General features: G+C 40.8%; 1 protein-coding gene across 2 annotated transcripts in view; it reads left to right on the top strand.

Annotated features, from left to right (window-relative positions):
- Positions 1 to 16,265, top strand: part of ARHGAP23 (Rho GTPase activating protein 23) — a 236,373-nt gene that overhangs the window by 5,399 nt on the left and 214,709 nt on the right. Inside the window, exon 1 of one of the 2 annotated variants that reach the window (XM_039333127.1) lies at positions 14,013 to 14,770. The exons of the other annotated variant lie outside the window; for it this stretch is intronic. Within the exon in view, the coding sequence (XP_039189061.1) occupies positions 14,681 to 14,770 (90 nt within the window). The 5' untranslated portion in view covers positions 14,013 to 14,680. Of the gene's footprint in view, positions 1 to 14,012; positions 14,771 to 16,265 lie in introns of those variants that run through there. 2 annotated transcript variants of the gene reach the window in all.

Here is a 16,265-nt window from a genome sequence, read left to right as displayed (position 1 = left end):
GTGGAAGGCATAGGGTACCCTTCTCATTACTCATGTATTGTAATCCCTATCCCCATGCTTCTGTCTTTTGCTTTTCAATTCATCCTCACTGGATTATTCTGATAAGTCTGTATTGTAACAATACTGTAGCAGTTTGTCTTAATGTTTCTATTTCCCTGTGTTCTTGATGCTTTCTTTCTACTCTTCAAGGCGGAGCTTTTTATTCATGTCCTTAATTACCCCCTAGGATTTTAAAATCAAGAAATAAAGATGTTGGAAGAAAGATCTTGGAGAGTGGCCTGATGTTTTCTCCAACAATCTTTTCTACTTCCCAAATACAGCTATAATATAAATTGCCTCAATCTATAGACTGTGGGCACAAAGGAGATAGGCCCAACAATGGTCAGCAATATGGAGAGTCAGGATTAGAAAGACTTGTTATTGAGCTCTTATCTGTTAAATGGTTTCTATCATTTGTCTAGCAGAGCAATCCTTTGTGGAATAGTCTTTCCTCTCCCTTGCCCCTGTCTCAAGGCCTGAACCTCTGATTCCCAAGTTTCAAAATCTACACACAACTCTCGGGCTGGATGCAGGTACAGTCTTTCTCTGAGATGGGGTAGACAAGTTTTGGGAGTGTGTTTGAAGAGGGCATTCTATTCAAATGCCTATTCGCAAAATGCAAGGACAAGGATTGTTGATTGCCAGGACATAAAATAGCCACAGAATGCTCTCCTCCACTTAGTTATCTCCTGTTCCAGCTTTGTCTTTTTTTCCCCACAAAAACAGCACTGGTCTTTACCTGCCATATGTGCTAGGAGCTGCAGGTGCTGAGAGTAATTCTTATAAAAAACAAGAAAAACCGTGTAGAAATTGGTAATGTGCTTTGGCCTGTGCCCTGTATTTATTTAAAATGACAGGATATTTGCTATTTGAAAACAATCAAGCCAAATGTATGCCCTTAAAAAGATTATTACTGTTCTCTGTCCTGGCACATCTGTTTTTTTTTTGTTTTTGTTTTTTTGCTGGTACATCTATTCTCTCTCTTTTAGAGTTAGATTAAGTGACCTTGGATAGCCCTTTGAAATCAAGACTCTGAATTTGATTAGGTAACTTGTCAGGATCCCTAGTCCTAAGATAGAGAAGCTTTGGATTATAATGCCCAACATGCTTCAGATGAGTTATACAAAATATCTGAAAGCCACCAGGTAAAAGGCTGATCTGAGTTACACTGCTTCCAGTGTGAATGAAGGTTTATAATATGGGACATCTGAAGCTTGAAATGTGACCATCTGATTGATGTGTTGCAACTTCCTTCATTTTCCTGACATTCTGCACATGAGAGAACTTTAGAATTTTCAGTGGTGTTCATATTGGCTTGTGGATTCTGGGAAATTCATCAGAAAGCAATTGGCTGAAGAAACCCATCCTAGACTCTCTGGCATCTTTCAGGTTTTCTGGCAAATTAACATCCAGGTTTCTTAGCCAAAGTCCATAGAGACTAGGGAACTTCTGTTGCAAAACATCTGCAGAGCACCTGGTTGGGGAAGGTGAACCTCTGGCATTTTTATCTTCCTACGCACTCGGTTTTCCTGGGTTCTAGGCAGGCAGCAGAGAGCGTCACTTCCTTCTGCTGGAAGGTGACTAGCAAAGGGGGCCTTTTGCCTGCTCAAAATACAGTAGTGTCTCCTTTGTATCTTAAGTAGTTATAACAGTCTTGACTTCTTAACATGTGTTTTCTATATTTTCATCAAGTACGCATAAGCTGGCTAACAGGATCAATGCGAAGACATTGCAATTTAATACTGCAAATTAGCAATCCCAGTTATTAAAATTTCCAAAATACAAATCAATACATCAATGAAATTGGCCGATTAAAACAATACCTCATTTTTTCGGTCACACCAACTTCTTGACCAAAGACTTAGCAAAGTAAAAATGCTGATGAAAATTCAATTAAAGCTGGGTTGAGCTTTGTCTCGGAAAGATGGTGCAGAACTGGGAGGATCCACTTAGAAAGGTCTCTCTTGAGCAATTGCCAAAAGTTATTGAGAGTTGGGCAGAACGGAAAGAAATTTCTTTTAGAGGTTTATAAAGGCACTTGTAAAATGTAATCAGAATAGGAACTGCCCAAATTTAGATATTGTGCCATTGAGACTTAGGAGTGATTTCTGGAGTGCCTTCCAAAATTACTATCTAATGGCAATTTTTAGAGTGAGAGAGGAAAATATTAATTAATAAGGAATTATAATATTCAATGTATTAACTTTAATTTCTTTTAAAATATAAAGTAAATCAAATTTGTCCCATATATACCTTCTGTTTTGAATGGGACTTCTGACACACTATTAAAGGCCAATTATATCTCAGTCCATAGGGTTAAAGCCACATAAATGAAGACAAATTTAAATTTCTTAAAAGCTCTGATTAGTAAGATTTATTAAGGAAAGGGGAAAAGTAACAACTCAAGAATTTCAACATGTTCTCTACTTTCAGATGAGAAAATTATAAGCAAATTTGGGTAGTTCTGGTTCTTTTTTACCATGTGCTTTCTATATAAATGGGAGGGAAGATGTCTATTTGTAATGGAAGGGGAGAGTCCACCTGCTGGTTTCTTGGAAACGGTTATTCAAATGTCTATCTGCATTTACTCAGACCTATCTTTATTATTAGAATAGGGTTTTTAAAAACACTATTAGCATGAGAATTAGATAGGTGAAAAGAGGTAAGTCTTTTCACCTATCTAACTCTCTTGCTAATACTGTGTAAAAAACCCCTATCCTAATAATAAAGAAAGCTCTGAATAAATGCAGTTGGACATTTTCTCACCACTCTGAGCTACATTGTTTAAGCCACACACCTAGAATTAAGTAGCAGAGTTCCCTAATTTATATTGGCAATTAAATGCTGAATGGATCAAACCAGAGAAAGCATAAAATAACCTGTAAGGTAAGATGTCTGCCTTGATAAATCTGAAAGAAAAGGTAGGAGGGGAAATACCAGATTTAGCTATTTCATTTTCCTTTGTGATTTGAATAAAGTCAATAACATTGTTAAGACTAAACTGTTGTGTCTCTAATTGTGGCATTCTGAGAACACAAGGCTTATGACTCTTGTGCTATGGCTATCACTTGTCACAAACTGATTTTTGGATACAGAGTAGACCTAGACAAAATTAAACAACTTCTTTCATGAAAATGGACACATTTAGAAGTCTGATGTCACAAATACTCTCACAAAATGGCTATCATGGTAGGCATAGTCAGTCACAAAACATCCAGTCACCAGAAGGCAAGCTTTTATTTTCCCTATCTAGTCTCTTCTAGTCATCTAGTTCTCTACCTTTTTGTGTTATTTTTTTCTGAGCAGGTAGGACTGTTTCCAACAAAAACAAAAGGTTAAAATTATCCACTATTTTCTTTAGAAAAAATGCATGTGCAGGTGAGAAAGCATGAAAATGGCTTTGAAGCAAATATTCAGAAATTTTGGTTATGTAAATAAAAGGAACAGAAGCATTCCTCAAGTCCAGGGAAGGAAGATAGGGTTAAGAAGAGACTCCGGTTGGCTCCTCTCTGGTTCTGGGAGATAAAAAAAGAAGGGAGGAAAACTACAGTCAGATTGCAAGATTTCTGTTGTTACAGACTTTTCTATGGAGTCTATTTCCTGATCTGGTCTATCTTGTGAGGCTGACAGCAGGATTATGTGAGGGCCAGAGGTATTTTTGCTAAAAGCTGACATTGATTTACAGTGGACAATTTTACAATTATTCATGTATTTTAATTAAAATACTATTTTAAAACCATAAAGTCGATAAACTAGAAAAGATTGTGCCCAAAGGCATATTGGTTTCATTGACATCTGATTTCCTGGTTCTACCCCAGGACTGTTGTGGCCTATAGCATGTTCATCCTTGAGGCAAAGTATTCCTTTTCATGCAAGGTAGTCATCCTCCTAATGATATAGGTAAATCTATATAATACCATCCCATTTTTTTAAAGGGCTGTGGACCTGATATTTGAATTGATTTGATAATCTTTTATTGTTAATTCACATTGTCTCACATCCTGTTTTCTTCCCTCACTGAAGTTGCAGATTATCCTAGTTCTGCTGGTATATCCTTTCTGAATTTAATATTGCATAGTCCCCTTTCTGAACTTAATGTTCCATTAAAATTAATAATGAAGCTTTTAACTAAGATCCATTACTAACAGTCTGCCCACATCTTCTGCATCTAAATCTGCTATAAACTCGTGCTTGGTGATGTAGCAACATTGATGCCTTTACATTTCATTAATACAACATTCAATTCTTCTATGTGTGCTTGTGCTAATACTCCTGGAAGATCATTACTTTAACAATAATTGTTATAATTAGCATCATCTAGTCTCTTTTTTCTCATTCTTTGCACAGGTTGCAAATAAATGGTAAACAGAGAGCATTAACCAATAATAATTTTAGTTAGGACAAAAAGGCTCTCCCAAATATAGGTCACTGGAGAGTATTTCTAAGCTTTAATTAGTGCCTGCCTTCTGTCTGCAGTTAAAAAAGATCATACTGCCCGCCCCACCCCAAGCTGCTGTCAGCTACCGTAAGTCCTGCTTTCTCTTGTTTAGCCAAGATTGTTACTGATCTGACCCTCAGCATCTACGGTAGTAACCCTTTCAAAATTATTCTTATCAAGATTGGATTTAGCTGTGAGTTCCAGGTTGCCTCAGATCCACCCAGTATAGGTGTATTTCCTATAAATGTATTTCCTACATTTCTAAAACATTATGAATGTGCTGATTCTTCTGGAACAGTATTTTATTTCTTAGTTTTCTCTTCTTTATTCTTGGCTCAGATGCATATAAAATACAGGGATGGTGCAGCACTGTGTTTTTAAACATTTGGCAGATTCTGAGCTCTCCAATGGGCCTATTAAGGACCCGGGAATGTCAGATTATCTTCCTCCTGTTATCCATTATAGTTTGACAAACATATAATTACATTATAGCTGGCAAACAAGCATACGATTCTTTAGGCAGATACTGACCTTTTAGCTGTTATGATTGCTGAGTTGTGTTATCAGTGGTCAGGTGACATGTGCCTGCGGAGTGTGTTTCAATTGTCTTTTTAAACAACTGGATATGTTTTCACTATTTAGTACTAGAAACTTTTCTTAAGAGCCATTTTTAGCTGAAAGACAGGATATAAATTCAATAAATAATCAGAGCTCATCAATGACCATCTTTCCTTTCCTTGTTGAAACTGGGGGGCGGGGGCTGTCTGGCAAATGGAGCTGCTGATCCACTCTCATTTTCTGATGATGTATTTAATGCTCAGTCAAGAAAGATCAGAGATGAGTTGTAGGAAGATTTAAATATCAGAGGTTGAAGTAATGTTTCCCAGCCTGATTACCTTTTTTTCCTCATCTGAGAAGATCCAGATAGTTTGTCTACTAATACCATCTGTCCCAATGTTTCTGACCTGCTGAAAAGAATAGCGGCTTTGCTTATACTTGTCAGTTTGACACCATTTCTGCAGTACTATAGGTCTCTACTAGCTGCAAAAAAATATTTGCAAGGTATTTGTCATATCTTTGTATTTCTAGCAGGCAGGACAGAAAGGACCAAATTGTGATTAGGCCCAAGTCCATCTAGGAAAATAGAAGGGTAGAGAGTTTGTTCTATCCTGAAATTTTGTCCCAAGACTTTCTTTCCCTTCCTGCTTGCTATTTAATCAATTGTTTGGGAACTGATAATTTAAAAGATATTCTACAGTTTACCACATTAGATCTTACCTGGCCTTGATGATGTGTTGTACTGAAATTAGATGAAGAAAAGATCTACAGTAACTCAGTTCTTTCATCCGCTTTGTTGTAAATTTTGTTTTGCTTTATTTAAAGAAAGTAAAGGAAAATGCTAAGTATGGTATGCATGTGTCCATCGTGTGTGTGTGTGTGTGTGTTTTTTGTAAATCACATACACTCATGACTTATGGCTGTCCAGTCTCTTAAATACTTAGGCATCCGTGAAGGCGGAAAGAGAGTAAATAATAACAAATGTTATGATGTTACCATGTAAATGGTGCAATTTATATGTCCTTACATCAGACATTATGAATTCATATCATAATTGTGTCACTTATATATTATGCTATGAAACCATCTGTTATTTTGACATCATGCCTCCTTATAGATGCTACTGTTCAGGATAATTTTTTCCCAGGGCTCATTTTTTTCCAGTCTTCTTAAAATGATCAGCAATCATTTTAGAAAAAAATATGAAGACCAGAATTTAGTGTATTCTTTGACTTAATTCTAAAATTCAATGTATTCTTTAGTTTCCTTGCTCAAAATGAACATATCTGGGACCTATGGTAAATATGGAGAAATTGTCTCCTGTCTGGAAAAATATTCTATGAAAATTGTATGATTTTTTTAAAAGAGAAAGATACCAGAAAACTGTTTGGATTTTTCTATCATTGTTACTTGGAATCTGATCTTTTCTTCATGGATCTTTACAATGAAAATTTCATTTTCCCCTTATCCCCGCATTCCATAATTATGGAATTCACTGGCCTCTGATATGATGATAGCCGTCAACTTAGACATTTAAAAAGGGGTGGTGGTGGAGTTATAGGTTCCATTTTTAAATGTTTAATAAAAGCTAAATTGAAAACAAAATATTATTAGTTAAAGCCTTATATTTCATATTATAATTTAGGGTGATGAACATGCCAATATTCCTTTCTCCTTCTTTCCACACACAATGAACTTGTGAGATAAATTGGGCTGCAAGAAAGTGATGGGCCAAAGTCAACCAGCCAGTTTTATACAGATAATCCCCAAGTTATGAGCATTCTCTTAGCGAACATTCGAAGTTACGCGATAAGCACCCCCTAATATTTATGAAAAAGTCCTCAAATTACAAATGTTGCCACACCATGGCAGTAGTTCACCCTTACAAATGACTGCAGTGGCACTGCAACATTCACCCTGGCTATTCCCTTCCCCCTAGGCACTAGGCCTTGGATACTCACCTTGCAGAGTTTGAGAGATCCTTCATTTTCTTGGCTGGCTCCAGGCCTTCGGTGCGTTCACAGAGAATGGAAGCCTAAATTAATGCAAGATCACACGAGATTAGTGGTGCAAGATCTCATGCTACTGATTTTGTGTGATCTCACGGTACTTTAGGCCTCTGTTCTCTGCAATAGAGAATTGAACCGAAGTGGGAGAGGCTTCTGAGTGCCTCTGGAGGCCTGATCCAGGTGTCGATGGCTTTTCTGGGCCATTGTCGCCCAGAAAGGAAGCAGGAAAAGGCTTCTGGGTGCCTCCGAAGGCCTGATCCAGGTGTCAGAGGCTGTTCCCTGGGCTGCTGTTGCCCAGAAAGGAGGCAGGGGAATGCTTCCATGGATCTCTGGAGGCCCGATCTGGGTGTTGGAGGCCTTCTTTGGGCCTCTGCTGCCTGGAAAGGAGGCAGGGGGGATGCTTTCATGGACCTTCCGGAGACCTGATCTGGGCATCAGAGGCCTTTTTTGGGCTTCTGCCACCTGGAAAGGAGGCCGAGAGATGCTCTGCGGACCTCCAGAGGCCTGATCCAGGTACTGGAGGCCTTTTTTGGGCCTCTGCCAGTCAGAAAGGAGACGGGGGATGCTTCTGCAGACCCCTGGAAGTCCAATCCACGCATTGGAGGCCTTTTTTGGGCCTCTGCTACCCGGAAAGGAGCCAGGGGACCCTTCTGCAGGCCTCCTGAGATCCATTCTGGGCCCGGAGGCCTCCTCCAGGTCCTAGAGGCCCAGAACAGAGGCTTTTGCATGCTTCTGGAGGTCCATTCTGGCCCTCAGAGGCCTTCTGAGGAGTAGAGAAAGCTAGAGAGGAGACATCTTCACAAGGTAAGTGATCTGGCATGGCAGGATTGGGCAGGGGAGTAGAGAAAGAAACAGAGAAGCTAGAGAGGAGACATCTTCACAAGGTAAGTGATCTGGCATGGCAGGATTGGGCAGGGGAGTAATTGTGGGGACCCCTGGAGAGGGAGCATGAGGTGACCAATGGTCCTCCTTTTGGGAGGACAGTCCTCCTTTTGTGAGTTCTGTCCTCCCTTGAAAAGTGTCCTCCTAAATGTCCTCCTTTTCCATATACCATCCTCCCTTAAAAAGTGTCCTTCTAAATGTCCTCTTTTTCTATATTTGAAGACTAATCTGCAGGGGTTTTTTTTTCCTCATAGAACGCTCAGAAGGCATTCCGGGACCTTTTTTTGATGTTTTTTTTTTTAACTTTTGCATGAGCTGTGCTATTCCCCCTATTGGTTTTCAAAAGCCAATAGGAATTGCTGCTGAGCGCGCCAAAACACCCAGGTGGCAAACTTTGCATGTGCAAGTTGCAGAAACTTTGCACCCCTCACTGCTACCCAACTACACCATCTCCTACTTAGTTCCAAAGATAGCTGGAGGAGATTGGAGTGGTAAGTTTCTCTTGATCTTCCCTGTTCGGTTCTATACAGGGATGCGCAGGGTGGGCGGTGGTGCTGGGGGCAGCTGGGGGGGTGGCTGCAGGGCCGGAGCCGGCATGACTGGTGCTTTGCCTTTGCGAGCCGCGGGGCTGGCTCTACGGGGATGCGCAGGGTGAGCGGTGGTGCTGGGGGTGGCTGGGGGTGGTGGCTACAGGGCCAGAGCCGGTGCGGCTGGTGCTTTGCCTTTGTGAGCCACGGGGCCGGCTCTACAGGGATGCGCAGGGTGAGTGGTGGTGCTGGGGGGCGGCTGCAGGGCCGGAGCTGGCGCGGCTGGTGCTTTGCGAGCCGCGGGGCTGGCTCTCCACGGCAGGACAGCGGTGCTGGCGGGATGGCTGTGGGCGAGGGCGCAGCAGGCAGTTGACCTTCCATGGGCCATGCCAGCTGGTAGTCTACGCAGTGCTGACCTGTGCTGCCATCAGCTCACCCTGTGCACCTACGTGGCTGTCCTGGAGTGCCTGGCTCACAACACCTGCGTCCACTGTCCACCCCCGCACAGTCCAGCCGTGTAGATTTTTGGACAAGTGAGAAATCGAGATTGAATGTTGATACTCTAGCTGCAGCACTTGCCGTAAAATTCAATATGAAGGATATTTCTTGTTCAGATATTTCCAATATATTGTTAGAAGATGATACATTGACAAAAAATATTCATTCAATGGAAAAGTACTCACTTAAATAATTAATAGGCATGTAAGCATAATTACAATATAAAATGTTATTGTTACAAATATTTTTTATTATGCATTTATCATATTATAGTGTATTCTGTATTATTGTTGCAATAAATACAATGTTTCTTTTATTTACGATATTTTTTTCTTCAATTTATTTGTGTCCTCTTTTTCGTTGTAAAAAAGTTGGTCACCTTAAGCATGAGGTATCTTAGTGGGGGGATGTTTGGGTGGTCTGAAGCGGATGCCCTGTTCCATCACTGCCCCCCCAGCCCTGAGATACCTCATGTTCACTTAATTAGCTGCGTATTCGCCCACACATTAAATTAGCGAATGCCTGGGCGAAAGCTGGGAGTAAATTGCATTCAAGGTATGAGATTCACTCCTATGAATCCTCGAGTTACAAATGGAATGGACAGGCTCCATTACATTCGTATGTAACTTGAGGACTACCTCTATGCCTAAGGCAGAATTAGAAGTCATAGTCTTCTGGTTTCTAGGCCAGCAGTTTAACCAGTATAACAAACTGGCTCTCAGTTTTGGGAATATATATTTTGTGAATGTTCTTCAAAGAGAGAGAAGTGTGGGATGGTAAGTAGAGTCTCATTGTATGGTCTTTGGATGATTAAATGTTTCAATTTTTTAAATTGGGAATGTATGAAATTAGTCTCTTTACAATAATCTGATGCATTTCCCATTTTCTGCCTGATGGTTTATCTGTGAAAAATTGTTTTCCTGTCTTGAACTATCTTTCCCTTTGAGAGTATGTCAATAAATTAATTCCACATGCAAATATAGCAGTTGACTGTTATTGCTTTGCGAAGGATATATGTTCACACATAGAGGTTGGCCATTAATTTTTAAATGTGACACAACTATTTTTTTATTTTGATTTTTTTTGTTTGCTTTACCAGATATAATAAGGGGATATCCAAAAGTATTCGATTGCCAAGATTTTTTTCTCATTTCTTAAGCCCCTGAATTAGCTTTAAAATTTGACATCTTTGTACAGTTGCTTTGCTTTATGACCAGGTTGTTGACAGTTTGATTTCCATACTGCCTCTGCCAGAATTGTTTTGGGGAATTATAAGAAAGTAAAATGACAGTCTCTAACATTACACTGCAGCTGAAGTCAATGCAACCTAAGCATCCAGAAAGACAGGCCTCCATGTTTATTTAACTTGGTTAGGGTGGAGCTTTGCTTTCCTAGCTCAACCCCCCAACTAGAGTTTTAATTTTGCCTTTGATCATTCAGATAGATTGGGTAAGATCAATTGGATGAAATACAGGGGTCAGAATCTGTTCCCTCTGCAGAAGTATAATAAATGCTTTGGAAATTAAACCTCTCATGTTGCTATCAAAAACATATTACTTGCTAATCCTGTTTACTACAAAGAATCATGTTTAGAATTTCTGGAACACATGGTGTATCTCTGGAAAAAAAAGAGTAGCAATTATATTTTTAAAATTGTATTAGTTTGATCAATCTTACACAAGATATAAGAAAGTGGTGCCTGAAATCACTCCCTCTCTTTCTTCTCTGCAAAAAAAAACACAGACAGCTCTCAACAGCCATTTGTTTAGTGACTGTTCACTGTTACAGTGGCAATGAAAAGTGACTTAGAACCAGTTTCTGTACTTACAGCCATCACAGCATCCCCAGGGTCATGTGATCAAAATTTTAGTCTTTGGCAATATGTATTTACAACAGTTGGAGTCATGGTGATTGCCATTTAAAATCTTCCTGGTCAGCTTCTGATAACCAAAGTCAACAAGGGAAATCAGATTTGCTTGAAAACGGCAGATTAACTTAATAACTGCTGTGATTCACTAAACAATCACAGCAAAATTGGACATGACTCATTTAACAACCACCTTATTTAGCAATAGTGGTCGTAAGTAGAGGACAATCTACTTTTGCTTTCCAATGTGGGATGTGGTGTACCAGAAAGCCACTAGAGGGCATACATTCTCCTTTTACTATTACTTAGTTCCCTTCCAAATGAAGTTCCTACAATCAAGGAATTCAAAATTAGATACCAACTTGCTATTGTGGAATCTAAATTAAGTGATAGGTATGCTTTGATGAAGTGAACTCTAGAAATACATGTGATACTGAAATGATCAGCCATGAAGTTAAGTTCCATAATATTTATCTTAGTCAAGACTTAATTTTCAGTTCATGGACCTTGTGTGAAACTCCTCAAGAGCATGGAGACTGCAAAGAATTGGCAGAGCAAAATGTTTTTTCACATCTTCAATACCCTTTTCTCATCACTGAACAGCAGTAACCTGACTAAATGCTAAAACAGAAAAAAGGAATCCAGTAAAAGGAAGGGTTTTTTTAGAAGGTCTGATTCTAAAAAAAAAAATTGTTCTTCTGGTAATAGCTATTTCTTCTTGAAAAGGGCAGCAAATACTCTCTTTCTGCCACTTTGCATTTTCATAGCTATTTAGATTAGCTACAGTCTCTCCATATACAGGGTGTCCTCAAAGTGCAGTTTTAAGACTTTTGGGACACTGCTTGGGATATAGATCTTTGGATCGTAGGTCTGTATTGTTATAAGGCCTAGTATGGTAGAGCTATTTTATTATTCTAATCCTGCTGACAGGATGCCCGGAGATTAAGACATGTGGGGTTTTTTTTTTTTTGAAGATTGTCTAGTAACTTTAAGAAAAAAATGCACTGAGAATGGTGTTTGCATAAATATTCTTGGCTGCTGCAAGGAAATAAGTGAGCAGCTGTCTTCAATTCATTCCCCCCCCCCCAAAAAAAGTTCCCAGGTTACTACACCAGACCTCATATTTAGGATTAAGGAAAAGGTAGCCCTGCAGGCTGAAAACCTGCCTTTTCATTTAGAAGTACAAATAAAAGGTTGTGCTACTCCTAGTTGGGAATATATTCCTTAATCCACACTCTGTGAATAATTCCCCCCTCCCACTGATTTCTAACACTAAAACAGAAATGTAGAGAACTCATATGTCAGTGAATATAAATAAATGAGGTCTTTAATAAAACCTTGATGTGTTCTTTTGCTCAGGATTCTAGCTACTTTGTTTCTTTCTCTGTATTTTGTTTTATCTGAAACCAGCCAATTTTGAGTTCCACAGGCAACTCAAAAAATGCCAGCTTTGTTATTTTGCTGCTAAAAATCCATAAGACCATAAAGGAATGCACACACTTCCTGTCTAATTTCCAATACAATTCATCCATCAAGACAATTAAACTGTCTCCATCCCGTAGCCAATCTTGAAATGAGATTAAGATGGACGATTTACTTATTTATTGGTTGCCCATCTTACCAGAGGGTTAACTCTGGGTGCCTTACAATCATGAAGATATATGTATGTGTGTATCTCTCTCTCTCTCTCTTCATCCATCTATCCATCCTACATACATACAAACACACACACAAAACATAAATAAATCAATACAAGCCAAATCCTATGATCCAGTTAAAGGTGGGGAGGGCAGGGGCAGGATGGCAGTTTAGAAGATTCAGAAGATAATTCATATTATTCTGAAGAACCAGGAGATACTGAGACTAGTCAGAATGGTCAGACAGATCAACATGGTGGGATTCAAAGAGAATTTTTAAAAGTGTTTACTGTTTTCTCTTTTAGGCTTTATAGAGCAGCTCTCTGTTCAGTCTTTTTGCCCTCTCCAAGTTGAGGTTTTCGATCACGTGGCATGTTCTCATAACAATTGGGCAAAATGATACCAAAACTGGAACTGGGGCAGCTGTGGAATGAAACTCAGAAATCTACATAATGTCTTTTAAATTGCTTACATCAGACTTATACAAAGAACTTTTTATATCAAACCAATTTTCCCAAATTGTTCTCCAGATGCTTTGGGTTATCCATCATCCTCACACCTGGAGGGCAGCTGGGGAATGTGAGCTAACTAGCCAAAAGTGTGCTTCTGTGGAAGCTTGATATATTCCTGAAGGTTGTTTGAAATAGAATATAAAGTATTCTCTACATCTGCCTTCATTTGAAGATTGGTGTTTTCATGGGGAAAGACACCCAAACCAAATATATCCATAGGTCTAAGGATAATTCCATACCTCTCTGTTGTTGTGTTTGGTGTCACATGCCATTCCCTCTATTTGTACAATCCTCCCCCCTTCCTGGGACTGGCCAGCTCTGGCTGCAATTCTACACTCTGTCCTATGACCTCATTCTTGGGATGGATCTCATTCAGTCTACAGAGCACATGCTGGCTCATCCCTCTGCTCGTACCAGGCTACATCTGTCCCTCCTGAAAGTGTCATTCTCTCTGTGCCTGGCTGTGACAGCTTGCTATCATTCCCCCTCCCCCCCATACTAACCCAGTACCCCCCAGCTGCTCCTATTCTATTCCTCTGCAGTCTGCCTTGGTGTGGGGCTGCATTCACAGCTTGCTTTAAAACTCAGTTTGAGAAACTCTTAACATGTGACATCAAGCTTTTGTATTGCAATGATTCTCAAGTATTTATGATACAGCAGTATTATCTCAGGTTTCACATGCAGGTGTGGCTTTAAAAAAACAAAAAACAAAACCAAAGGCTTAAAAGGTGTATACATAACTGAGTGAAATTCTCCATTTATTTTCCCTTGCCAGGTATCTTTACAATTAGTAGAGCCCACTAGGACAGCATTCCTAGATAATCCTGTCTCAGAATCCTTGGAAACTTCGAGGTTTATAATTCTGCCCAGTTTATTTAATAACTGGAGCAGCTTTTTTCAGCCAGGGCTGTGATAGTTCCAATTCCTATAGGGAGGAAAGGCGCTCTAGTGCAGAGATCTCCAATCTTTTGGGCACCAGGGACTGGTTCTGTGGAGAGAGGTTTTTCTACGGACCGGAGGGTGCATGGTTTTGTGTGCTGCCTATATCTCACGAATGGGCCTTTGCTTGTTTGTGCTGACCGGATGCTGACAGGCTGTGGCCCACTATTGGTCTATCTATGGACTGAGGTTGGGGACCTCTGCTCTAATGGATAGGTGGTGTTGGTGGTATACATCGAAAAGTCCCGGACAGTTAACTTAGATGATGGCCACTGGAGCTGCTGGAGTGAATGTCACTCACTGCCTTAGCGCCTGCTAACATGCTTCTCACCTACAGTTTTCCCAGCTCAGGATCGTCCTTTCTTCTCCTCATCTGCTCTGCCTTTCTTTTTTCTCCCTGCCCTCCTCCAGTTTTCTTCGCGAGCCTCCCAATTTATCCAATGCTGGCGTCCGGGCGTTCTCTGCTGTCAGATCTGGGGCAGCCCGCTTGCTGATATGGGCTCCAACAGCTCCTCCTCTCGCTCTCTGTGAGCGGCTTAGTTGGCGGCCAGGCCTTCTCTTCCCTCCTCTTTTTGCCTTCCCTCGATACCGCCGCCCGCCTTGGAAGAGGCGGAGCTGTCTGTACAGCCTGGCCCAACCAAGCAGAGCTCTGCCGAGCCTGGCTGTGGCTTCTACTGCCCCCACGGCCGGCCCGCGTTTCGTCCCGCCAACTCTCGCTTCCTTCTCGGCCAACTTGGCCGCTTGTCCGCCCCGTCGGGGCCAGTGCCGCGCCCGATGAATGGAGTCGCCTTTTGTCTGGTTGGGATCCCTCCACCAAAGAGCCCCGAGGACAGCCGGAGCCGGGATGGGGAAAGCGGCCCGCGGGTGCGTTGGTTTTGGAGCGCACGCGGGGGGTGGATGGGCGGGGGTGGCCTCCTGGCGCATAGTTCGTTAAACTGCTGGACGTGGGAAACGAAGCTATCCGGCCGAGAGGGAAACCGGCAGAGACCGATTAAGGAGGGGGGAACGAGGCGGGGGGGGGGGCGAAGAAAGTTAGGCGGAATGTACTGGGACTTTCCTTGAGAGTAGAGAGGATACTGGTCGAATGGCGGGAGAGCACGTTCATTGGTTGCAGAGAATTCCTCTGCGTAGACTGTGCCAGGAAAGTTACGCACTCTTAGTGCTTAGAGAGACATGGTGCTCAGGAACTAGAACAAGAAGGGGAGGAATGCCTATTAGATTTAAGGGTGGCAGATGGGAAGTTGAGGGAAGATGTTACTGGGCAATCTGGGAGGTTAAATGGGATGAGTGGGTTGCTTGAGGACGGAAACTTGAATCAGTTGCTCAAGACAGATAATGTGTTCTTGAGATGGTACAAACTGGTGATGCAACTGGGAAAGTAGAGAGCTGTCTTGTAATGTGGAATTATAGAAAGGTCCTAGGATCCTTTGAATCTGGAATAGACCCTGTAAGTGTAAGGGGATTGTGGAGATAAATTGTGGAAGAGAACTTTTAGAAGTGGGGGTATATTGCAGCAGTGTGCAATAAATGCAGTGGTGAGCTATTTTTATAATATTTTTATATAGTGTTACTTTTATAATCCAGGACTGAATTTCACTTGAGCAAAGTGAGCAAACTTGATGAAGTGAGCAAACTTCACTTGGGTTATTTCCTCACTAGCATTTAAGAGCACCTTCATAGCATCCTTCACCTACCATCACTGAGGTGAAGTTTATCTACATTGCTAGTACGGAAGTGACTTGAGTTTGAGTAATCTTATGAATATTTGTCCTAATGATGAACTGAAGTTGATTCAGTAGTCATACCGAGATAGTCCAAGTACCAGTATATAATTTTACTTGCCTTATTTGGAGTGAAACCTTGTACTGTAAATCTGTGTGATGTAAACATTATATTGGTCTTGAGAATGAATGGTAAGCTGAAGTACTTGGCTTTGCATGCTTCTTGGCATCCATATTGGTTTTGGTAGTACTAGTTATGGACAATTTCTGAACCAGATGCTATGTTCTTGTTTTGGAGACAGTTCTGGTATCTCCAAAACCTGAAATTCTGTTTCTGGCATTAAACAGAAACTGTTTGAAGATGTAAAATAATCACCATATTGGGTACATATCCTATAGAGAAAACACAGTATAGCAGTTGATATAGAACAATCTTCTAGTTCCACAGTTTCCATAATTCCCAGCCACATTTCATTGCTATATAAAGTAGAAGAATGCTTGCTACTACCTTGCTCTCACCTTTCCCCATTCATTTAGCTTTTATAGATGCTGGAGATTTTGCTGCCATCTTGGTATAGGGTATAGGATAGCTGGTCCAGAGAAATATTCTTCTATTTTATTCTTGATTATTTCCTAAG

The sequence above is a fragment of the Crotalus tigris genome, unplaced genomic scaffold (genome assembly GCF_016545835.1).
Source record: "Crotalus tigris isolate CLP2741 ecotype Arizona unplaced genomic scaffold, ASM1654583v1 scf7180000024472.5447098, whole genome shotgun sequence".
Taxonomy (NCBI): domain Eukaryota; kingdom Metazoa; phylum Chordata; class Lepidosauria; order Squamata; family Viperidae; genus Crotalus; species Crotalus tigris.
Note: the sequence above shows the minus strand (reverse complement) of the source record. Positions and strands in the feature narration are given on the sequence as shown.